Genomic DNA, 26,771 nt, shown 5'->3' on the forward strand with positions numbered 1-26,771 from the left:
AGACTGGTAAAGGGCTCCAGTAGGTCTTATGTCACCCATGAGGTCAATGATGAGTCTTCTTCATTTTAGAATAAAGTCTGGTTATTAAAAGACAAATCTAAAATAACATCTTGCAGCTAAAATACCAACAAATCCAGGATATTACCTAAAAGTTACATCGAAATAGGATATCATAAACTCAATTTTGCAGGTTTGCAGACTTAAGCACTGACTGGATTGAATTGAAGGAAGGGCATCAGAAACTAATTTCTTAAAGCATTACCAGTTCTGCTCTTAACTACAGAAGCACTTGTACCATTGCTCAGCAGACTGCAGAAGAAATTCTGAAGTCACATTCAAATACTCAACGAAATATCTCAGGAAAACGTGTCAGATATTTGGGCAATCTAAGCCATTCTGATATAATTCTTATTTATTGCTTTTATTTTATCTCTTGTACTAGGCAATAAGTTACATCCTGTTTCTGTTTCATCTCTCAAGACCCAGCATGACATTAGTCTGAATATGATCTCTTTCTCATACATCCCAATCAAGCTTATAGAATAACCAAAGCCTTCTACAACAGAAGCCATGAAGATGAATAGGAGCAATTTCAAAGCACTATTGCAAATTCTAATGTTGCGTCTTCCAGAGAAGAACAAACTATCAACTCAGAATTCAAGTTCCAGCAAATATTTCATGAAGCCCTGGGTAACACAACTAGCAATCCCGGAACTGGGGTAAAAGTCTCTGACATCTGGATTTAATCCAAAATTCAAAGCGAGTTTTTATGTAGGGGAGAAAAAAAGGATCATGATGGAAAAACTTACAGTAGGAACAACCGTAGACTTCAATTCTTAACCCAATTTGGCCCTCTCCGTTCCAGTCCAAAGGAACTATCCTTACATAGCGAGCAATAACTGGATGTTGTAAATCATGCCGGACCACACTGTCAGAGTTTGTATTTCCAGGAAATGCCTAAGGGAAAGAAGAAGAAAAAATATCAGTTCTAGTGCCTATATGGTTGGCACCTGAAGAAATGCATATAAAATCCTATAATAAGTACCAATAATGGAACAAAAAACCCAAATAATAAGGACTACTATTACAAATTACTGTCATCAAAATATTGAAAGAGATAAATTTTAAGTTGGTCTTTTGCTTACAGCAATAGGAATAGCTAATTACATCAGACACTACTTACTAAGAGAATATATCTAAGAAGAATAATTTTTTTGTACCATGTGTTGTAGACCCAGGTGGTGGTTGATGTAAGGAAGACACACAGGATCCCTTCATTGGTGGATTCACTTTTATATAATATATAAATATATATATAATATATTATATATTATATTATATATATATAATATTATATATAATTCACAATTATAACGTGCTAACAGTTACATTCACCTTAATTTTTTTGTGCTGAAGCTATTTATGTGCTAAATGATGGTGATGGCACTCCTCACTTCATAGATAAGTTAGTAAGAGACATTAATTAGTGTCTTTGAAGTAATTATAAGTGGCACAAGGAAGTGAACAGTTCTCTCTTCTGAGCTGAAGAGAAGACAAAGGAAAGTATACACTGAACAATGACAAAGAGTCCTGCTGAACAGCTGCCTGTTTTCTTAATGTTTTTCTAGGAATCACAGAACTTTATGGAGGAAATAAAAATTTTGATTCCTTTAAAAATGTATATTTTACTGAGCACGTAAAGTAATGCTCCATAGCTCAAGAACAAATTCCATTTGGGAATGTTTTAATTTTATGATGCTTCATATCATCTTATCAAAACTCTATTAAATGTAGAGGTTTGCTGGTTATTTTGTTTCAGTCTTGTTTTTTTTTTTTTAAATTTCCTAGAAGTGCTATGGTCAAAGGAAGCTGAATATAGGAAGAGATGACATTTTCAACATAATTTAATTAGATTACTGATGAAAAAGACTTTCAAAATCAGAAGTATTTTCTGTAGCTCTCCAAACTTTGTACCCTGACTTGTGTCTTACCAGCTCTTTGTCAGAAAGAGAGCCGATTCTAGTTGGTACCTGGCATTTCAAGGGTTTCTACTGCTATATGAATCAGTAACCTCTGCTGAATGCATAAATATAGTGAACAGAGAATAAGGCAGTCCCAGATTAATAAAACACATTCCCTTTAGTCTCCAGCAGAACAGTATCTTTTAAACACAGCCTTCATTTAAATAAATGGGGAACAGTAATACATGCTTTGTGGATAATGCAAATACCAGCCTAAAACCTATTATTGCAAGACTGAAAAGTCAATTTACAGAACCTTGAAAATTATGCACAATTGCTGTAAAATCTCTTCTTCTGGCCAATAGGATTCAAAAATATAATTTAGACCCGCATCTGTAATAGGATATTTTTTTTAAACAGGGAGTTAATCTCTGGCTAAGCAAATAAATAAAATATAGCATTTTACAATAAGAAATCTCCTTGCAAAATATTTTTTCCAGAAAAAAGTGGATACCTATATAAGTTCAACAAGTTTTTCAGATTATTAATCACATTAAGTCACTTAAATATTATTGCCAGATATGTGTTTTCTTTAACCCAAACTGGGAAAATAAACAAAATGGCTCACTTATCTGTAAAACACTGCCTCATGAGCCCAACTCCAAAATTCTGTGTTCTATAAACCATTTGTCTTCTTGTAGTGCATACTGAATTCTGTAAGCTGCTTCATATTTCAGCTCACATTGCAATAAAAGGACTGGGAATGTTATTAGCCACAACCACTTTTCTCAAAGGTAGTGCTCTACAGGACAGGAACAGAATAAGAATGAAAAAAAGATAAGAAAAGAAGTCCCCAAATCCTTTCCAAACAGTGCTTTTGAACATATATTGAATGGAGCTTTCTAATGTATACAGCAAGATTTTTGTCTCCCCTTAAGAGGAAACTCTGTTCAGCTCCAAATAACTTTCAAAATTTAACAGGGCAGGTTTATAGGACAGACATCATATTTTAACAGGCCAAATAATAAAGTTTAAAAATAATAAATTAAATAATCAATTATTCAGCAGAATTTTTAGCAAAAATGCTGTGATTTTTGAATTTCACTTTGGCTTTACCAGTATGTTTCATCCACCCCACTGTACTTGGGGACACTAGAGAGACAGTATAAACCTCTTTACATAGGTAAAGAACCTGGAGAAAAGTGAAGACAAGGGCTTGGCAAATTTGGAAGCAAAGCTATGGAAAGTTATGATCAGAATAAATTTTTTATCCTGTACTTAAAGAACAACTACAGTCTAATCAATAATTAAAAATGGAAGACCTAAATTATAAATTCATATAAGTATTGTAATGAAATAACACACAGCTTAACAGTAATGTGCACGTAAAACTGGCCAAAATTACTCTAGCTTCCTGTAATAGGACAGTTTACAACAGTTTTACAGTACTCAATTCTATGGACAAAGAATAGGAGATTATAAAATCTCCTATTGTGAAAATGCTTTTTACAATAACAGATTAAAAATAAATTCTCAGCATTAAAGAATTTATCAATGAAATAAGGAGGCACAGAAATGCCTGAAATGCTATTAAGTGAACAAATGTGGAAGTTTTCATACTTTAACCAAAAAGTAAAATGATGGAAAGATAGTGGTTAGATCCTCAACCAAATAAACAAAAAGATGTTTTGAATCTCTCAGCTCTCTGTGAAGCAGAAAAAAAAACCCTGTATTTCGCTGAAAAACATCATCACATATATACCAGAGAATCTTAGTTAAGGGGAAAATTAATTCTTCACCTCAATTCAGGTAAGAATTCTCCATCCAAATTAATGATCTATCCAGAGACGAGTATTAAAATTGCTTCAGTATAGGCTCTTCCAAGGATGATGTAAAAATAGGGCAATGCATGGAATAGTACAATGACATTTCTTTTCCAGTATGAGGAACTACTAATTTTTTTTTCATAACTTTCTTTAATTAATAGTACTTTTTTTTTCACCACTTTAATTTTATACTCACTATTATAGTCTTAATAGTTATTTTTTGCCTTTTTATAAAAGGAAGAAATAATTTCTGTCTCTGAATTTTTGAAAAAATATCTATGCTTCTAGCTTTATTTTGACATGCAGTAATGAAAACAGTACAGAATCTGTGTTCATGCTGTTATAGCTCTACAAATGGCAGAAATAGAAAACAGAAATACCATTATAAAATATGGAAATATGGAACATCTACAGGCTGGAAGATGATGTCCTCAGGAAACATAACTGGCGTTGTTTTTTGGGACTCTAAGTTGAGCTAAGCATGAAGCTGACTAAACTTTTACATTTTTATTTTATAGAAAAAAAAACCAAATTCCAAACCAAATAATTTTTTCAAAAAACTAGAAAGATTACAAAAGTGAGATGTTGTCAGCTTTGGTTGTGGCTACCAGCCCTCTGACTGCACAGAAAGGAAAATCTGGAAACGGTTTTTCACTTGTGTTTTCAGGAACCTGCACCATCAGGGAGCAGGGCAAGGCTGGCTGGGTACTGGAAGCTCTCCACCAGCAGTGCATGATGCTTGGCATTGCAGGGCAGTTCAAATCCAGGGGCCCTGGAAAAATTCACATCACTAACTGGTTCTGCACAAGCTGACTGAAATCCACAGCAGATTTCAAAGAAGACAAGACACTTCAAAAATTTGTTCCTCCTTTACCACATGGACATTTAAGAAAAAAAGACAAAACCTGTACTTCATCAATTACTCTTTCCTGGTGAAACCTATCTTTGCTCAATACCTGTGAAAACCCAGCCCAACTGTGTCATGCAAATTCAAACATCAAGAAAAAGAGGACTGGGTAAAGGAGAATGTAAGAGATTAACTTCAAGAGGAAGTAGGGGGGTTAAAAAAAAAGATAGAAATATGGTAGGAAAAGAAGTTGCAGAAGGAAAGAATAATAGAAAAAAATAAATGTCCAAATAACGTATCAGAAAGTAAGAGACCTAGGTTATCTCCATTTTAGCTCCGTTTTGACAGGTTGCTGTACTTCCATGTGTATTGTGGGGAGTAAAAATAAGTCATAGGAAGTAGTAATCTTTTAACCTTTTATTTGAAGAAACATTTTTAATTCTCTCCATTGAACAGCACGACAAGTAACACTACAATTTGCATACTCTACTCTTTTCCTAAAAACAAACACATTCAAAAAAAACATTTCTACAGCATCCTCCATAATCACCTCATACAGAAATGCATCTGAATAGAAAAAGAAAGTTTCTGAAAGTAATTAAAAGCTGTAGCAGGAATTTCCCTTATCACAAATGATGAAATCCTCCAATGATTCACCAGGTTCTCAATCTTATCTTTCAGATTCGTGGTTATAAAATGACCAGAACTCCTAAGAGCTCAGGATTAACAATAAGTGGGAGCCACTCTATACTGCTGATGACGGTGAGCTCATATGAACTCAATTCTATTACCATTGCTAGCGGTAAATCCCAATTTCAGTGGCTATCCATACACTTCCATGAGCCACATTTCTCTGTTTTTTAAAAATGTGTATATATATATATATATATATATATATATATATATATATAACCCCTATACAGTGCGTGCAGTGCTAAAAGTCTGCCTACCAATTCCTAGGAAGCTTATTTTCAAGTTCAAATTCTCTCTTTGTATGCTGAAAACATATTCTAACCATATATTCATCATAATTTAATGACTAATATAGTGGAATTATCACTACATGCAAAGACTAAAGCCAAAAGCTTATTTGCTGCCTTTTAGCATTTCATATTTCCAAACAAAACTAAATGATTTAGCAACATAACATTGCTGATCTTTATAACAAAATATGCCAACATTTTATAGCCTAATAACTACTGTTTTATTTAAAAAGAACTTAACCTCCTCTACAAGAACTTTGATTTTTTGGTATTTTAACAAGAATCTCAAGAAATCTGTAAGTTTCAAAAAGTTTTTAAGGAATGTTGTCATTTTCTATTCACAGATAACTTGTAGGGATTTCAGTTCTGTATAATGTTCCTAGAAAATGTTTTCAAAATTTAAAGACAGTAACAAAAGAGCAAGATATGATACCTGAGCATAATTTTAGATACCTGAAAGAAAAACTACAAATATAAGCTTCATTTTAAAATCTGTGAATTTTAATGTACTGATGTTTGCAGTTTTTCTTTTAAGAACACAAACAAATTAAACTCCTGTACACAAGCAAACACAAGCCAAAAACTCTCACATCCTCCCAGCTACTGCTTCCAGAACGTGACTCAGTAACTGGATGTGAAACATTCTTTCCTCTTCTGGCACTGTTGAAGGATATTATCTTTGTTTAATTTGAGTAATGAAGTCTAAAGCCAAAAGCCTTAACAAACAAAGAACTACCTATCCATCTCGCTCATATATCCCAAACCCAAGAATTAATTGCTTTTCTCATGCTTCTACATACAAATGTTCATCCTTTATTTATGCACAGAAATATTACCAAATTATCTGAATTTTGCTAGGGAAACTGACTTCTTTTCAGGACTGGACAGCAACATTTTTTTGACTTTGTATTATTGGAATATTTGAGGTAGGAAATCTGACAATGCACATGTGTACAGACTAGAGGGTTCAGTTTTCTTTTGCCCAGAACTCCATTTAATAACCTTATTCCCTTAACCTTTAGACTCATCAATAAGGGACACAGATGCATGGACACCGTTACATTTTACTTTTTGGGACATCAGAGCAAAAGCATCAACTGTGCTACGTTTCTCTCCATCCTGAAATTAAATACAATATTCCAGAGATGTGTGAAATATCTCACTGGCAAAGACATTCTTCTCTCTTGGTGAAGACACCAAACATAACATGAAAAATTTCTAAAACAGGTATTCACAAATCTCTGAAATTATTTTCAGGCCTGTATAATGAGGAAGAAATTTCAACCCCTATGCTAAACCATGTATGTTTTGTTCCACTTGACCTAAAATGGGAACAATTCTAAAATTCTTTTAAACCTAAGCTATATACAAAAAATATTAAAATATCATTAGGGTTGTAAAGTCAACACTTCTAGTAGAAGTTATGTTTCCAGCAGGGTCTTAATGAATTCCTGAATATCATTATGATAATAATTTATTTACATATTTACCTGCTATTAATTCCCCAGAGATTCATACAATTCCCAGAAAGAAAATTGTGATTATTCATCCTGATACACCAGACAACTGAGGCTGAAATACCTTGAGGTTTTTCAGTGGTTTGTTTTGTTTTTTCAATTTAAATTTTCAATTTAATGTCTAAATTCAAGAGGAAAAACACATGAGCTTGATTTGGAAAATTTAACCTATGAAAGTCTATCTCAGTCTTCTGCAATTTGTTCCCAAGATTTAGTATCCAGCATCTAAACTTTGATCTAAATTGAGAAAATACAGCCTTCCCACCACTGAATAACATTCCATCTTTGTTGTCAAGATCAACTGATTGCATTATTAGTAAAAGCTTCTTAACACATTGGGGAGTAATCATTATCTTGCTCTTACTCTTAAATAAACTAAACAGATTTTCACACTTAGACACTGCAGGGCCCACTCCAGGAGCAGCATAAAGAATAAGACTGGTTTAAGATAGGTCCATTATTTGCATGAGAGACTGCAGTATACACAATGTCCAAGCCTGTGGACTGCCAGATGGGAATGGGCCATGTTCCATGAAGGCAACAGATAGGGTGTGCCAACAGCACAGGTGCTGGATTCTCTCTGTGACAGCATCCCATGTGATGCTAGACAACTAAGTTGCAAAAAAAATTTTCTGTGGCACTTAGTATAGCTCCAGGCAGACACAAAATGATTAGGTGGCTTTGACTTAATCTTTCACTGTCTCTGTTCCACACGTAAAATATGGAGTAAAAGTTAAATTATTTTATGGGGTTGGAAAAATAAAATAATTCTTATTAAGCACCTAATGAAGTTTTTACATGTGTGCCTAAATTAGAAAGCTGAGCCTTTTGTGGTCAGTGAAGCAAAGTGGGAGATAGGAACTAAATTAAAATCTTGCCACTCTTCAGTTGCTGCACAGTGAAATAAAAATTTTCCTGGGTAAAATATAATATTTTAACATATACAATATAATAATAAAATATAATAATATTGTGTGTATATATAAATGCACACACAATATATATTAAACTATATAATTATGTTAATTAATATTTTAAATTTAATTAAATGTTACTATATTGATTTTCTATTATTAATTATTATTAAAATTAATATTTAATTAATTTATATTTATATTATATTAAAATATCTTAATAGAACATATTTTGTAGTCTACAAAATAATGATTGTGATCAACACATTAGTTCCAAAAGCTGCCCACTGACTGATTCATGTTAAAAGAAATGGAATACAAAAACCAGCGTGAAACAGTTGTACAGACAGAATAAAACCTGCATTTCTCTACAGGAATTGTGAGATTTTTATTCATTAATAAACAAAAAGTTACTTCTTCTGCATCTTCTGTAGAATGAAAGAGAGACAGGAAGAATGTGTTTATAAGATACCTAAGCACAATTGTAGTCATTACTGAAATAATAACAGCAACAGCTCTCTGATCAGCTGCTGTTCCACAGAGCTCAGCAGTGGCAGGAGCTCTCACCTTGAGAAGAAGGTCAAACGCAGAGGAACTCAGAGCAGTCCTAGGTTTCTTTCCATCTCTGCTACTGATGTATTTAGAAACTTTTGCACACATTGATAATTTAAAAATAGCTTTTCAGTAATTTTCAGGACAGTTTACTCCTTGTGCACCACTCTTGTCTCAAAGCTTCTCGTATTTCTTTTGCACAGCCCCACTCCTCTGCTGGGTTACTTGCCACCCAAACAATTGAGGCTATTACCAGAGAGTGCACTTAGGAGAGGAAAGCACAAACTCAGTGGTGTCATTCCACACCACCTGACCTAGTTCTTGGGATTAAAAGACTAAAACTCCCTGCAGGAAAAAGTACAAAGGCAAAATCTATTTTAAATCCTGTTGAGAATCATCTATCTTCAGTAAGGACACAGCAACTAAAGAAAGCTTTTTAACTCTTAATTAGGTACATGTCAGTCTAAACAGCAATCTTTGCTCATAATAGAAAATACTGATTTGTGATTTCAGTTTATAACTATGCAAAACAGTTACTGCACTTGCTGGTTTTATAGTCTTTTATTTTGAGTCTTATGTAAATCAGGATGGTCAATATTTAAGGTAAATTTTTCTCAGTTATGAATAGTTTTCATTCCTATGTTTCATTCACAGAAGAGTCCAGAGACTGCTTTCCAGCTCATTACAATTCTGACTAGACTATTAGCATGCAAGAAATAACTGTGAAACAAAAATTTGCATATCTGAAATAGTTGCAAGAATAGAATTGTAAATCAATCAGTGAGGAATAAAGTCTGGTTATTCTGTATTAATTGCTTCATGTATAAATTTAATATTGTATACTGAGATAAAATAAACAAACTTTGAACACAAAATCTAAATAATCACTTGTTTTTCTTGAATACTTTTGGTATCTGTTTAATTCTGGGATTTTAGTTAATTGCAGATAGCACTTATATTCTCCATAATTCAGATAAGCTTCCCAGTAATGGGAAGTAAGACTGAATTTAAAAAAGCCAATAAGCCGTCTTTAAACATGTTCCAGCTGTCCTCAAATAATATTAAAACATTACAAAATTGATTTAAAATTATAGAAACATAAAAAGTATGCATTTAAAATAATTTTGTATCTTTTTTGTTTTGTTTTTGCATGCTTCCAAGTTACAAAATTTCTGAAATAAATGAATTTCACATATAATATTAAGTCAAGATTTAACAAAAAATTACTAAACAAAAAAAAAAAAAGGAAATAATAGTACTATTGGCATCTTACACTAACATGTTTCAGTTTCTGGGTGTTCATATTCTCTGAACATGTCAAGATGAAAGAAAATTACAGTAACTTATTTAAAATATTTCACATACACTAAAGTTAAGAATTCCAAAGGGAGATACAGGTATCAATGTAAGCTGTGATACAAGAACTCACTAATCATTTTCCTTTCCTATTCTCCTGTTCACCCTAGGCAGAGCCCATACTCTAAAAATCACAATCTTCAGTTAAGATCTTCCTGACAAAGGTTCACAAGTTTAGAACCTTCCGGCCTGTGACCCAGGACAAGAGCAAGAAATACATAACCAAAAAGTAACTCTGAGAAACGTCAGTGAAAATTTCCAAAATTTTAAAATTTCTAAGACCTAGCATAAGGCTAAAAGAACTTTAGATGCAGAGAATCATAAGTAAAATGGCATGCAAGCAAACACAAAATTCTTGTCTCAGGAAAAACACCTAGAGTAGAATTCCCCAGAATAGTCCTTTCAAACTGATCAAAGGAATATTACTAAGAAATCCCCGAAGGCAGAATTATAGTATGTGACAGGCTTCAAACATGCCGGCTTGTCCTTCAACTTGCATTCAATAGCTGCTCATCTTTCTAGGGAAATAAGGGCAGTTTTAACCACTTGCCTTTTTGAAATGATACCAAAAAGCCACAAGAATGTTTTACAAAGGAATGTGGAAAGAAATATATGAATTGTCAGAAGCTACCTCTTTCTTCAGGGATTTCTTTTTTTTTTTTTAATTTCTTTTATTTTTTATTTTTTATTTCCTGCTATGATGAGCATGACTGAAACAATTTTAGGAGAAGTGCAGAATTCTTATGTTTCTGCTCAAGTCCATTCTCAGTCTTCATACACAAAGTGCCTGGTATTTATATGAGAAGTTCAGAGTACGAAGTAATCTTTGATTTGAAACCCCTGTGAATTTAGTAAACCGTTAGATGTCTTAACAAAAGAGACAATAATGGAATAAGAAATACTGAAGGTCCTATTGTTGTTTTAAAGTGCCTAATTTGATTTCACCGCATTGCCTCTTTTGCAACTGTATGCTTCCAGAAGTTTTATTTTTCCCTTTTTCAGAGATAATATGCATCTATAACTTCTATATGTTGTTGTTTTGTTCAGGTTCAAATCAACTACTACTCCGAAGGTGACTGTATAGATACCTTTTAGTTGAAATGCCTTCAAATGGCTGTTAACGTCTGAAACAGGAGGACTTACACAAATCAAACCCTTTGTTTAGTAATCACAAAAGGTAAATCTACAATTATTGGAAGAGGGAAGGGTTTTAAAATTTTGATCACCTGTCCATTTTTTTCCTTACAATTCATTAAACAAGTAGTAAAGTGAAGTAATAGCCTAATTTTCTTTCAAGAGAAACTTCCTAAATTTAATTTGAAGCTGTGCCATAAATCTTAGGGGATTGAATGTTAGAGCCATTTGATTACCTGTTGCGTACAAATCATTTTTTTTCCTCACAAGCATTGGCAATTTTATCTGACTCAGATATTTCTGGTTTATTTATTTTTGGCAGCCAGGATACATTCTTCTCTGGCCAAGGAGGCAGTGACATTTTGAATTTAGCATAACTTCTTTGCAGTCTTTTCTATCACAGAGCAGGACTGACAGACTCCACGGCCACTAACTTAAAAGAAGAGTTTGATACCAGTAGAGCAACATTATTTTTAACAGCTTCATGTGTTTTACTACTCATGTAGAAGGAGAAGGTGGAAATTCTGGTGTACAAAGATCTTCACTACTTAGATGCAATACTTGTCTTATGATTCTGATTGGCTGTGACAAGGATTTTCTGCAGCAGAGAGAGGATGGTTGTGGTTCTGTTCTTATGCAAAAGCCCAAACTGATCAGGAAAAAGCTGGCAGATACTCGGTGAATCTTCTTGTATATTCCTTTTTTTTCTAAAGCTTTGTCACACTGACACTGTTTTCCAGTAAGGAAAAGTATTTCTAGCATCACCAGCTTTAGTAGAATGGAGACACCATTATCTCATTTCTATTAGTCTGTCATATCCCTTTCTGTAAAACTAATACAAGAGAAACAAAAAAAAAACATTTTGTGGATTTTTATAGGAAGGAGGAGGATCTCCCTATCTTTCCCTTTTCCTGACTTCTAGACTTATTTAGTTACTGCCTGAGAGTATTTTGAAAACATACTTGTGAGTGCTGAGAATGAATTGGGAGCTCTTCAGATGAAAGAGGCCATCGTAATGTTACTCTGTTTCTCTACAGGATCACAGAAAGCACCTGCAGGAAATGCCTTTACAGACATTTGATAAGACTCTGTAAACACTTGTAATGGCGTAAGCACAGCATCCAGGAATAACTGCTGGCAGTTGTGTTTGCTGCTTACTTACTGTGTGAACAGAGACCGACATTCCAATTCCTCTGAAACTCATTCTGTCTGTAAGACAGAGATAATTCTCTTGGAACTGTTTGTTGAGAATTAATTACCTATTATTTATGCACTGATCCTTTAAAAACAAACCAAATCCATTCACTGTTTCTTACATCCCTGCTTACAATAATAATAATAATAATAATAATAATAATAATAATAATAATAATAATAATTGACTTTGGTGGCCAGAGGGGAGCATTATGATAATCTGTTCTGAGTTCAGTAGACACAAGGCCAACTCTCATACAATAGTTCAGTTAATAAGTTCACAGTCTGGGCTGTAGTGCATCATTCATGAAGTTATCTGGTCCTGATTCCAAAAGTGATAGAAAAATCAAATTTATCACACCCCTACAGAAGCTTTTCCACACTTTTATTCAGTGTTAAATATATGCATTATTTCTACTCAGTTTGTTCACCCAGTCACTGGATCTTATTACATCTTTTGCTCTATATCCAAGAATAGTTCACTATCAAGCTAGGCTGATAAAATACTGACTTTGTTTCTATAACGTAAAAATAATCAGGTAATTAAGCAAAATCTGTAATTTGTCTGGGACAGCTTGCAAAATCACAACATGATATCACTTGCAAAACCTTTACAGGCTTTCTTTTAATGCTTCTAGTTTCTCTCCTCCTTTCCCGCAGTGGATGTGAAAAATCAGATTAAAATAACAGCATGGATTTCCATTCATATTCTGTGGAATTCATTCTGTTGTTGTGTCACTGACTTAAACACCAAGATTCAAAACAGGATCACCAAAAGGATTCCAACTATCACTTACATTATGCATTATAATCTAATTGGGATTGTTATATTGTTCGATAACAAAACATTCAGGCAGTCTCCACTATGCTTCATGCAAACTCATCTGACTTAATGATATTAGCAATATGGTAACACCATAGCTCATACTTCCATTTAAAACTGTGAATCCTTTTTTTTTGGTTAAAATAATCTCTGTGTGATCGAAACTGATGGCTTAGAATAACTGATGAAATATTAAGTAACTTTCATATAAATACATTGGAGGCATGGTTAATATCCATTTTTTAGGAAGAATGTAACAAAAAATTCAATCCATCTTTGAATAAAGATGTTTGGTATTTTTTAAAGAGACCATTTCAGACTCATATATATATATATACAATATGACTGTTTAGCCTTATTAAGATAGGCTTGCTCATGGAAAATTAAAAAAGAGTATATTTTATACAGAATGAAAAGCAGAACAAGGTGGAAGAAAGCAGCAGTGATAGATCCTTGTTTTGAACAGCTTTTCATAAATTCTCTTGGGAAGCCTACTGAATTTCATTGAAGGGAGTGAATCAATGGTCCTTCATAAAAAGAAAATCAATTAGAAAGTCATTACCTGAAAATTAGCACTCAAAAAACAAAATTCCATTTTAAAGCCAATTAGACTGCATGTCAGTACTAAGTTGAATTGCATTTGCATTGATGTATGCAAAATGATTTACATCCTCCATCCCTGAGAAATGTAGAGAGTGAAAAATTAAAGAACATGTTTAGAGATGCTGCTGAATTTATTTTTTTGAAGTTATCTATCTCAAGCAGCAGATGACTGCGCTGGGCTATTAAACAGCTTTACACTGTATATCTCAAGTACTGATGTTACTATTGGAATTACAACACTTGAGGAAACCTTAATTCTGTCATATTCCCTATCATAACAACACACAGGGTAACAACTGCTAATGTAAAAGCCAGAGAGGGGGCTGAAGACAAGTACCCCAAGAGCCTCCTTCTCCCAGTAGCTTGCTATAGTCCTGGCATGATGTATGTCTTGAGCTACACTGGAAAGACTGTTTCAAGTGAAGAGAAGGAGTAGATGGCGTCTCACAGAAGAGTTAAAATCTCCTCCTAGACTGCAGCTGGACAATCAATCCATCCTGTTTATAGTGATAGGATTAATTCGCTATGCTTGGGTCTGCCAGCAGAGAAAAGGTGGTATATCCTTCACTTAAATGTCTGGCCTGAGTAAAACAGGAAGCAGCAGAACCCAGACCCTGAAGATGGGACATTGCAGCTTGCAATGCTGAAGAGGCACTCTAGTAAGTATGGCTCAGAGCATTGCATCTTTGCAAGGGAGAGGGCACTGCGTCTACATCTACAATCAGAGATTTATCTTAAGGACAGAAGATGAAAATAGAAGAAATAAGACACAGAAGTATGAATTAATTATGGAACATCAAGCACTCTTAATCACCTACTTCACATCATGCACACACTTACATAGAATTAGGTTAAATGGCTAAAATGTTAAGTGCCATCTTGAAATGAGACATTTCTCTGAGCTGGGTTAAGTGCTCAAGAGCCAGTCAAAGGTAACAGCAGAGACATCAGTGGTGACTGAGTTCAGTCTTGTGGGGACTGTTGGATTGTGCTGTATGGAAGGATGCCAAGTTCAGGGACAGCTGATCAGCTGCCCAAAGTCCCCTCAGGACCCTGCAGCCTTCAGGAGCCCTTCAGGCAAGAAGGGGGCATTGCCAGGAACCGTAGTCAGAGCGCTGCCATTTAAATGCTTCCAAGGAGTACAAGCAGCCATGAGGGAGGCAAACAGGGTGTGGCACATTAGAAGGGTGTGGCACAGCAGTTCATATGCATGTTCCTGCAGGCAGGTCAGGAAGGTAAGATACAGAACCTAGGGAGTGAGTCATCACCCATCAAACATTCCATTGGAATGGAAGGTTTTAGACTTTTTAGGAAAGAGAAGCTAGGGAGGCAAGTAGGGGGTGTAGCCTGCTACACCAATAATTGGCTGGAGAGTATGGAACTCTACTTAGGGAAGGATGAAGATCCAGCTGAGAGTTTCTGGGTGAAGATTAAAGAGAGGGCAGGGACAGGGGATGTTATGGTGAGGGCCTGTAGCAGACCAGTCACGAGGATGGTGCAGATGAAGCCCTCTATAGGCAGACAGGAGTGACCTTACACTTGTAAGCTCTGGTCCTCGTGAAGGATTTCAACAGCCTGATATCTGTTGGGGAAGAACATAGCAGGGCACAAGCAATCCCAGAGCTTCCTCAAATGGGTCAACAACTTCCTTAGACAAGTGATTGAAAAGCCAACAAGAAGGCTCCACAGTGGACCTTGCACTCACCAAGAGGAAGGAGCTGGTGGGGAATGCAGTGCTTCAAGGCACCGCCTTGGCTGCAGTGACCAGGAGCCAGGAGATGGTGTTTATGATCCTGAAGACAGTGAGGATGGCATGCAGCAAGCTCACTGCCCTGGACTTCAGGAGGGCAGATTTTGGCCTCTCTAAGGACCTATTTGATATAGTTCCATTGGACAGAGCCCTGGAAGGGAAAGGGGTTCAAGAATGCTGGCTGAATTTCAAGGATCACCTCCTCCAAGCTCAGGAGCAAGGTATCTCAACTAGGAGGAGACTGAGCAAAAATACCAGCAGGCCTCTATGGATAAGGAGCTGCTGTGCAAACTCCAAGTGAGAAAAGGAGCTTTCAGAAAGTGGACATGAGAACAGGCGTCCTGAGAGGAATGCAGGAAAATTGTATGGGAAGCTAGGGACAAGGTTAGGGAAGCCAAAGCGCAGTTGGAATTGAGTATGGCCAGGGGTACTAAGGGTAGGAAGAAAGGATTTTACAAATATATTGCAAACAAGAGAAAGACTAGGGATAATGTGGGCGCCCTCCAGAAGGACATCTACTGTCCAGAAGGACACCCGACTACCCTGGACAAAGAGAAGGCTAAGGTTTTCCACAATTTCTATGCATGTCTTGACTGAAGCAAGTACTCCAGCCATGCTACCCAAGTCAATGGGTATGGACTGCGAGGATGAAGATCCTGAGCTCCCTATGGGAGAGGATCAGGTTTGAGACCATCTAAGGAACCTGAATGTACACAAGTCCATGGGACCCAATGAGGTTCATCTGTGGGTCCTGAGGGTGTTGGAAGATCAAGTTACCAAGCTAGTACCCATCATTTTTGAAAAATCCTGGAAGTGATATAAATTCCTTGATGACTGAGAAAAGGGAAATGTAAGTCCCATTTTTAAATATGGAAAAACAGAAGGCCTAAGGAACTACAGGCCAATCTGTCTCACCTCTATGCCAGGCAAGTTTATGGAGCAGATTCTCCTGTAAGCTATGCCAAGGAAAAGAAACACTTGGTTGGTAATAGATGGCTTTGCAAAAGGGAAAATCATGTCTGAAAAATCTGGTGACCTTCTATGACAGGGCTATAGCACCAGTGGACAGGGACAGAGCAACTGACATTGTCCATCTGGACTAATGGCAAGTGTTTGGATACTGCCCTATAGATCATCCTTGTCTCCAAGTTAGAGAGATGAACTAGAATTTCATGGATGGACCATTGGTTGGATAAAGAACTGGCTGGATGACCTCACACAGAGTCCACACCAACACTAGTAATGAGTGGTGTTCCTCTGTGGTCAGTACTGGGATCAAGGTTATACAACATTTTTGGTGGTGGTATGGATGGTGGGATCAAGTGTACCCTCAGAAAGCTTGCTGATGACACCAAGCTCTGTGGTGGTGCAGTTGACACACTGGAAGGAAGGGATAATGCCATCCAGAGGGACCTTGAGAGACTTGAGATATGGGCTGAAGAAAACATCATGAAGTTAAACAAAAGTGTAAGGTCCTACACCTGGGTCACTGCAATCCCAGACACACCAATGGGTTGGGTGGAGATGTGATTGAGAAAAGCCCTGCTAAGAAAGACAGGGGGTGACAGGTGATGAAAAACTCCACATGAGCCAGCTGTGTGTCTTCTGTGCTCACAGCCCAGAAAGATCAAATCCTGGGGTGCAGCACAAGGAGCGTGGCCAGAGGGTCAAAGGAGGTGATTCTGCCCCTCTTCTCTGCTCATGGGAGATCCCACCTGGAGTTCTGGTGTCTCTGCCATAAGGACATGGAGCTGTTGGAGCAAGCCAAAAGGAGGCCATAAAAGTTGATAAGAGAACTAGAGCACCTCCCCTATGAACACAGGCTGAGAAAGCTGGGGCTGTTCACCCTGGAGAAGAGAAGGTTGTGTGGAGACCTTATAGCAACCTTTCAGTACCTGAAAAATCCCAGAGGGAAGCTGGAGAAGGGCTTTTTGTCAGGAACTGTAGCGATAGGACACACAGTAATAAGTACAAATTGATAGAGAGGAAATTTAGGTTAGCTAAGAGGAAATATTTTATTGTGAGTGTGGTGAGACACTGGAACAGACTGCCCAGGGAAGCTGTGGATGCCTCAACCCTGACAGTGTTCTAGGCCAGGTTGGATAAGGAACACTTGAACACTGCGGGAGGTGTCCCCGCACCTGGCAGGGGGCACCGGAACTGGATGACCTTTAAGGTCCATTCCAACCCCTTAATTATGTCTATGTCTATAATTCTATGATTCAAGAGCTTAATTTAGGTAGTAAATTAAATTAAATGCTAGACTACCAAGACATCCCTACCAGCTCAGCAGATGTGACACAGGAGGTCTGATACTAACCAGCAGCTTGTGGCCAGGCAGCACACCTGAGATGTCTCAGCTAGTGCTGGATACCTAAATTCAGGAAATGGATTTTCACAGTAGGTGCCTAGAACATGTGTCTGTGTGGAAGATTAATCCTGCCCTAGGGTTCTCTACTTATCTTCTAGCAGTAGACACTTAGTTCAGTGAAGAAGTTTTGATAAAAATTCTGCCTATTCTGGTAACAGTTACTTGCAAAAATAGATGTATTCTAGGTATTGTATGCCAAAGAAATATATAGAGTAGAAGGTTTCTACGCAAATTCATATATATTTCTTTAGGTATACAGATCAGTGTGTTTGGGTCCATTGTATATTTGGAATCAGTGTATTTGGGACCAGTGTATTTTGGGTTCAGTTTTGACAGAAGTCTAATGCCTGGGAACAAAAAAATACCAAAATCCTATTAGGCTGCATTTGAGATGGGGTCCTTTGTCTGGGCTGGAAAATTCATCACTATGTTTAGACATATTAATTGAGTGAAATAATTGGCTCAAATCACTTTGCCATCAAACAGTGATTCTGAAATCTAGCAAAAAATCCCTAAAGTGTTAAACTGGATCTATGGAGTGGTATCATAAACAGTAAAATGAAAAAATAGCATGCCCAAAATTAATATAAACAATACAGAATGAGATTGATTTTTTTTTTTAAATATTGTATCTAGAGTTCTATGCTTATAATATACCTATATACCAGGCTTTCATTAATCCTCATCTAATCCATAGCTAACAAAACCTACTTTTTAAACAGTGAAACTTTATATTGCTCTTTCACACAGGGTAAAATACTGTTATAAAACAAAAATATATCAAAATTAGGTATCAGTGTAAGAACATATAGAAAAGTTTCTGAATGTTCATTTATATTTTACAACTGTAGCTCAGGCTTTTACCTCTACTTCCAAATAACCCCAAGTGCATCTCAGCTGAATACCTAGACATCTAAGTCATTGCCTGTGTTTAGGAAGGTGATTTTCTTGCTCATGAGAGGTCCTCCTAAGAGGGAGGATTCTAGCACTTTTCTCAGCAAGAATACCAAGTATCTCATCTTTTGCTTCAACAGGTCAATCAGTAAGTCAGCTCTGCTTTCTTTTCACATCATCTGTAAGTAGGAATGCTGACTTCCCACATATTTTTTTTGTGTTAAGGGAAAAAGAACTATAGCAGTAAATGATGAGAATATATAAGAAGTTGGTTCTAATCATGGCTATGCAATGCTGCACTCCTGAAAGTAGCATTAAATCCTTAGGGCTATGTTGTGTGGAGCTGAAAAGATGCACTTGCCTTTGACAGATACATCTTGACATAGTATTTGAAATATTTGAGCAAGTGACCTGACCCATTCTAGGCCCAAGTGAGGCACTACATTTCTATTCAGGAGAAAGTTTATCAATTCAGACATCTACAAGATTTCTAAACTATTTATACTTCTACCTAAATTATGAATTTAAAGTAAATATGTCTTCTCAGACTGTGAGTGTACTGATGTGTCTTAAAGGCCATAGAAGTCATGAATGAAGAAAATTTTGTAGAAAGAGCCAAACACTAAGAACTGTGAGAATAGTATTGAGCCAAAAAACAGGGAAAAGGACATAGTAGGGAAGGGAAGAAGAAAGAATAGGAAAAAAAAAAAAGTAATTTGCAATTATAGATCCAGCAAATGCATGCACATTTTTCTCAACTTCTGGTAACAAAGGTCTGTAAACAGCAGAAATCTGGAACTTAGTGGTTGCATCGGGTATTTTCTGTGTCTGATTAATTCTCTATCTCAAGTGGATTTCATGTTTCAGGAGCAACAGAAGCTTTAAGCACTGCCTGCTCAATGTGATAAGACACTCCCAGATTGCAGAGTAGTGCTTTGTATAAGCAGAGCCTTCCAGAACATTGTCCAGAATTTCATTACTTTTGTACAGTGATGAAATAGTATATGTTCAAAAAATCCTTTACTGTAATTATGAGATGGAGTTGAGTTTTTAAAACAACAACAAAAGAAATAATGATTTAATTTTTTGTGTGATTTTTTAAAAAAGGAATTAATAGGTATTTTTCTAAATAGGTATGTTCCTAACATTAATGAAAAATTCTTCTGTTAGTAAAAAGCTGTACAATCCTGTATCCTTCACTTATGCTTTAATGAAGGCCAAAATGTCTTCTCCTTAAGCAGCAAGTCTGATCATACTGGGTCACAGAAAAATTTAGATACAGAGGACATGTCATGGTTGACATATGTGATGCAGTATTCTCTCTTTTCACATAGATCCTCCCTAACTTACAGTCTGAAAAGAGAGGGTAATTAGAAAATAAAGTTTTAGGTAGAAGAGAGTGAATATTATTTGTGGATTGGGCAAAAAGTATTAAACAGTAAGATCATCTTATCACGACAGAAATTATGAGACAACATGAAAAACTACTATGCTGTGATAATTGAGTAGAGATGTTGGTGTCAGGAAATAAATACTCAAGTGGCCTTTTTTTCCTTAACGTAGACAAAAATGGATGTAGGCTGCAAAAGCAAAATAACTAACAAAAAAGAAAGGTTTGAAATGAAAATGATCACATCAGAAACAAAACCTTGTGGCACAATGTCTGACACAACTAAGAAGACAAGATAATTTTTATCCAAAGCAGAATGGAGAAAATTATGCATGAAATGGTAAATTGTTTTGCCAGGATTTATGAATCTTTCACATTTGGACAATGGGGAGTAAGGAACAAAGACATGGGAAATGACAAGTATTTGAAAATAAGCGATGTATTTGTCAAGTTCAAAAAAGGCAAAATAGCTTCCTAAAAAACTACAGACTTTGAGCACTAAATATATTTTGAAGCAAAGAAAGATGTATAAATCTTTGAGAAACAATAAAATACATCAATGGCAGAGCTACTGATAGCTCTAACCCACTGCTATCTCTTCCACAAGAAAGGGGGTTTTTTGTGATTTTTTTTTTGTTCGTTTGTTAGGGGGTTTTTGTTGCTGCTGTTGCTTTTTTTTGCTTTTAGGTAACAGATGGAATATAGGTAAATTTCAATGTACTGTTTTTTATGCACTTATTAATCATGGGAGATTAGAAATTGAGATAGAGAAGATTGCAAATAGTGTAAGCTTTGGGAAGGAGAGAAGAGAATGTGATAAGTGAACTAAGACAAGAGAATTATTTGGTTTAGTTTTACATGAATAATTCTTGGGGTTTGAATTATTTAATTGTTAACTCTGATGGAGAAAGTAAGGCATGTGATAATGCACAGGTGACGTGAAGTTTGAAGTTTCTTCCAAGGTTAAGGAAAAACTATCAAACATGGACAATGCACCAAAGGTTAAGAGACAACAAAGCCAAAGGACCTCACCTAGAAACCAAATGATGACTTCTATTATTTGGGGCAAAACTGGTTAATAAGTGGGGTCTATGGACTGTATTATCAGATACCAAAACAAAATGAGTAATAAATCTTTCTTCAAACATGTCAAAAGAAAATAGACTTCTATACACTTTGAAATACTAACACATAAATAAACAGAATATAAAAGGAAAGCAGTGGCAGAAAAGTGAAATGCATTCTTTGCATTCTCTGGATGAAACTGGGGTAATGTCCCTTGTTGAGTTTCTTCTTTCTAGGGGGTTTTGTCAATGATTCAGTTTGAAGCAGTTTTGGAACAAATAGTCAGAATGAAATGTAACAAACCACAAAGGCCAGACAGTATTCAGCCATGGTTTCTAAAGCAACTCAGGGATGAAACAGCTGAATTGTTAACAATGGTGCATATAAACTCTCACCTGAAACTGCTTTGGTGCCTCACCATAGGTGGGTGTCAATTTTAAAAATCATCCTTCAGGAGCAAGGGACAAAACGAGATTGGTAAGATTGTCATCTATGCTATACAAAGTCTTATAAACTAGAATAAGGAAATTACTGCAGACATGCAATTAATTATGATCTACTTGAGAAGAATAAGCTTGGCTTTTACAAAATAATCTGTTATTATCAATCCACTGAAGTCCATGAAAAGAGCAAATGTGCATATGGATAAATGTGATGAAGTTAATGTAATCAATTAAGTTTTCCATAAAGCTGTGGAAAATATTTCTTACCAAAGGTTTTTTAGGTGATGAAGCCTTACAGTGCATGGAAGACCTTTAATTGGTTAAAAGGGAAGCATTAGGCAATGTTGAATTCTAATAGTGGAAATCTTCAGTGGAGTTTTTCTGATACCTGTAATATTCAGCACACTTATAAGCTATGTGGGAAAGAGAGTGAGCAGAGAGACAAGAAAGTTTGCTGGGGGAACTAAATTATTTAGTGTGGTAAGGGTGAGAGAGTACTGTGAAGAACCGCAGCAGAATATGTCTTATGAACCTGAATGACTTAAATTAAGTGTAGATAAATGTAAAGTGCCACATGGGGATAAGAATATCCTAATTTCACATAAAAATTATGAGCTCTGAGCTAACCATTACTATTCAGAAGAGAGACCTTAAGATTATAATAAATAGTTCCATGAAACAGTCATTTCAAAGCTCAGGAGCAGTTAAAAAGTAAATTAAATGCTAGTACAGGAGTACAGAGAAAAGAGTTATACCACTGTAAACAGTGCTTCATCTACAGTTTGAACATAACGTGGAGGTCCAGATCCTCACCTCAAAAAGGATATAAAAAAGGTACTGGAACTTTTGCATAATAACAACTGAATAATCTATAAACTTTTGATCTGGAAAATAAAACAATTTATTGGAATATGAAGAAGCTCTACAAAACCACAAGCAATGTGGAGAGGATGTAGGAGGGACCTGCTTTTCACAGTTTCTGTTTGAATGTATACTGGGCATCAAATGAAGGTAGGCTCAACACATTCAAAAAGATAAGAAGCCCAGGAAAGGGGCAGCAATTTATAATACTCATTACCACAATCATAGGTACTATAGACCTGTGTGTTTGTCTAAGAAGGAAAGCACCAAACACAATAGGAAAGGATCCACTGAGGATTGCTAGATACACAAGATGTGACTCAAGAAGTCTTTCAGCTGAAACTAATTAGAAGTGCTTTATGTGTAAGCATTATATATATTCTCTCCAATTTTGATTTCCCCCAGGCATTTCCTTATGAACGATGTGGGATATACAATAGAAGGATCTTTCATCTGATTAATTATGGCCATGCTGAAATTGTTTACATATTTTAAATTGTTTATGCTTATTCTGTTCTATGCAGTACAGGCACATATCACTGAGCCCCTGTTATATATCAATACGAAAGATAAACTTGATCTTCATCTATCTCAACTTCATTTGTTTCAAAGTCTTTTTCCTCCATCAGAAATAAATAAATATGAATGCTATTTTATAGGATGTTAGAAAATTCCCCTGTTTATTGTATAGGCAATCCATTTTAATAGTCCTGAAACACACAGAAAATACACTCAGACAAAGCAGGGAAACAAAGCCTGTCTTAGCAGGGAACCACAGATGTACTTAGTACACAGGACACAAAGTGAAAAAGAAAATACATTATGACTACTGTTTCTAAAATCATTGAATAAAGTAAATGCTGGCAAGAAAAGGACAAAGATGTGATAAAAAAAATTGCTGTGTTCATCAAATATTCATGACTAAAATTAGGACAAGTTGGGAAGTGATTTCTGACCAGTATCCGGGGGAAATCATGACATACATTTCAAACAGTTAACAAGGCTAGGAAATCTAACTCGAGGCAGAGCCTTCATTTGTCTAAGCTCTTACCCAAATGTAGCTGCTACAAAGAAAGGTCACACAACCAGATGTTACCTATATAAGAGGTCTCTTGTAGATCCCTTTCCCATGCTTATATCTTTGGGGATTTGTTTGACGTTTTCAGACTTTTTAAACTCTTAAATAAGTTTTAAAATTATATATGATCTCACTTTGGTGAATTTCAACAAGTTTTTTGACCAGAATGTGTCAGAATGCCTCAATAAACTAGGAAATTTATTTTAGTCAGACTGCTAGCTGTAGCTTCTATCACTGTTACAGAAAATTAAACAGAACAGCTGTCAAATACCAGGTTTCTTGATGTTTAATTCATGTGCAAACACCTACTTCAGCAGTTTGATGAACTAGAAACTCTTTCCCAGAAGTGATCTCTATTCACTGAGACAAACTGTGTAAACTTGGTGCCTGCAAGTGACTTGGTTTTTCTTGGATAATAATATCTGATACACTGAAGACAAAACTACATATTTTTCTTATGATTAACATGATTTAATTTAAACAATATTTATAATTCTTCTTGTCTCAATCCAAGAAAAAGAATTCTCTTTAAAGTAATTTAAACTGCAACACAGTTCTCTTCAGTGATGAGCACTTTTTTTGTGGTCTGTGAGGCAATGAGCACACAAAAACCCAGTAGATTTTCCACTGTACTTCATAAGAATTCCTCATATTCAAAATATCCATGTACATGTCAAGGACAAATGACTATTATTGGTAGTACTTTTTTTTTCCTTATGGACATTTTCCTATGGATGGAGCTTTGTTCACAAAAATCGTCCTGTCAGTTTGGACCAAGGATCAATTGCTGTTGTAAGCAGACACTGGAATATCTAACAGAAATAATAATTTGGAAGGATGTTTTCACTATTATTTGTTACAAGTTGCCTAACAATAAGAGGACCACTCTAGGTGGTCTAAAAAATCTTAGGCTGTGCAGAGAGCAGTGTGAAAAAGAGAAGAAGGATGCATAAATAAGAAAAGGCAAAATATTTAAAAAAAAAAAACAGGAAATTTAAATCAAATATTGGAAATCAGAAAGAGGACTCAAAGTGAAATCTAGGGTTTCTGCACCAGCAAATATGGAAGGTGATCTCAGTAGTAGCATCACAGTTCAATTAGAGTGAACATTTTGTGTGTCAGAGAGATCCGATGAGTGAAGTAGATCTCTAATCAAAATGGAAAATCATTGATATATAAATATATATATATATATATATATATGTTTATGAATCGCTAGAGCTCAGGAGCAGCCTAGACATACTCTGTTCTCAGAGGATCATTTCCTTCACGCCCCTAACAGCAGATCATGAAGCTGAGAAGGGATGTCTACAGCCTTTAATGAAAGGGCTCTTGAAAAAAGTACAGAGAGGGTGCGATTATCGGGAAATGAAGAGAGGCTGCTGCTGAAGGTAACATGTATAGCTAAAGGCAAAAAAAACAGTAAAAAAGAGATGTCTCAGAGAATTATTAGCATTGAGGTTGTAGTCACTGGGATGACACCTGCAGGTAAGGGAGAAGAAAAAGCTGCCAACAGTAGGCAGGAGAGCTGTCAAAGAAGGACAAATACTGTGGATGAGAAAACTTCTGTGACATCAATGGGAATAAGTAGGGATAAGCAGAAAGAAACCCTTTTATGAATATGAGTGGAAGATACAGTGACATAGGTGAGAATTAAAGGAAAGAGCATTAGGAAATGCACTTCTATTGTTTAGTAGTCCTTCATACACACACACTTTAAATTTTTATATGCCTTAGACGATAACAGAGACAGTTGTAGCAGAATTTTACATTTTTATGCTCTTAATTTTTGTTTTATTTTCCTACTCAAAATTTTGCATCCTCTCAAAGATCTGGTTCTTTAAATGGATAAGATATTAATTAATACTCTACATGTAGCTGAATTTTTCTTGGCTGAGACAGATTTTTTTATATTTTCTATACAAATCTGGAAGAGTAGATAGCACTTGAGTTTTTAGTCTCCCAAGTGTATTTCCAGTTCTAGACTACACTGTGCATTTTAAGGTACTTCAGTACATGAGCGGACAACAGCAGTTTTAGAAAGGAAAATAAAAACCTTTTCTCCTTAACTATTTAAGCTTATTTAAGCTTTTTTTTTTCAAGGACAGATTTAACAGTTGAACAAGTTTCAAAACCACTCCAGGCAGTATGATATGAAGGAATTTTAACATGTTTCAGTACATTAGGTTTAAGGAATAATACTCACTTCTTTGCTATAACATTGTCCAAGTCTCTTGGCTAAAATAAACCACAGGACATAAAGATTTGATATTTCTGTAATAGGCCATATTTCCTACTTACGTCCATGTCCCCCTGTATATTATGCAATCACAGTGGTTGAATATCGACATATATGTACCAAAATTCATAAAAAAAAGCTAGAAAGCCCAGTATTTATGAAAGAAGAAAAAAAAGAAAAATATCAGGGAATTCCAAGGGTACTTTGTTTTTGAAGATCAGACATTATATGGTTGCCTGAATACTGAATTGAAAGCTTTACAGAAAGGAAATGCCATTTTTAAATAGTGTTCCAGACCTTGACAGTTGGATTTCATGGAATTCATGGAGTCTTCTATAACTTTAAAAATGAAGTTGTTTTCCTTCATTTTTAATCAATAATACTAAGGATAGAAGAAAAAAGTTTAATTATATTTGGTCAAGTTCTATATCATAAAGTACTTGCATATTTTGTCACGCACTCTATGCATTTTTTTCTAGTGCTTCTGAAATGTAAAGTCCAAAACATATTTCATGCTTATATTTTTATGGTAAGATGGAAGAATCCCATGTGTATCAATAATATTTTGTTGATACTACAGTTTCTGTTATGTTTTCCTCTTTCTCCATAGTTACACAACAGGAATTAAACAGAAAGCACAAGTAATATCAGTTTGTTTCTATTTTAGCATCAGGAAGAATTCAGGCAAAGGCAAAAAGCATCTTGAAATGCTCTGTGAAACTTGTCTTCACTGGGAATATGAATTTAAAAAAAAAGTAATTGTCTCTTAATTTGACTAGGTCACTCTTTCATTTTCCTGCTAAGTCTTCTGACACTTCTGCACTAACTAGTGCAGGGGACGAATTTTTGAAGACAAATCTTGACTAAAAAGAACTGATGTATCATTATATGCTCTTTATTATCCATCAACTAATCAAGTAGTTTCATATATACTACCTATATCTTATTATTAATCTACTATATAGTCATA

At 35.5% G+C, this 26,771-nt stretch overlaps 1 protein-coding gene across 1 annotated transcript in view; it reads right to left on the minus strand.

Moving 5' to 3' along the window:
• The window catches only part of CNTNAP2 (contactin associated protein 2), a 1,026,949-nt gene that overhangs the window by 568,432 nt on the left and 431,746 nt on the right, over positions 1 to 26,771 (minus strand). The window contains exon 4 of the mRNA XM_058833182.1: positions 810 to 957. Coding sequence (XP_058689165.1) covers positions 810 to 957 — 148 coding nt within the window. The remainder of the gene's footprint in view (positions 1 to 809; positions 958 to 26,771) is intronic.

This window comes from Poecile atricapillus, chromosome 2, assembly GCF_030490865.1.
Source record: "Poecile atricapillus isolate bPoeAtr1 chromosome 2, bPoeAtr1.hap1, whole genome shotgun sequence".
Classification (NCBI taxonomy): domain Eukaryota; kingdom Metazoa; phylum Chordata; class Aves; order Passeriformes; family Paridae; genus Poecile; species Poecile atricapillus.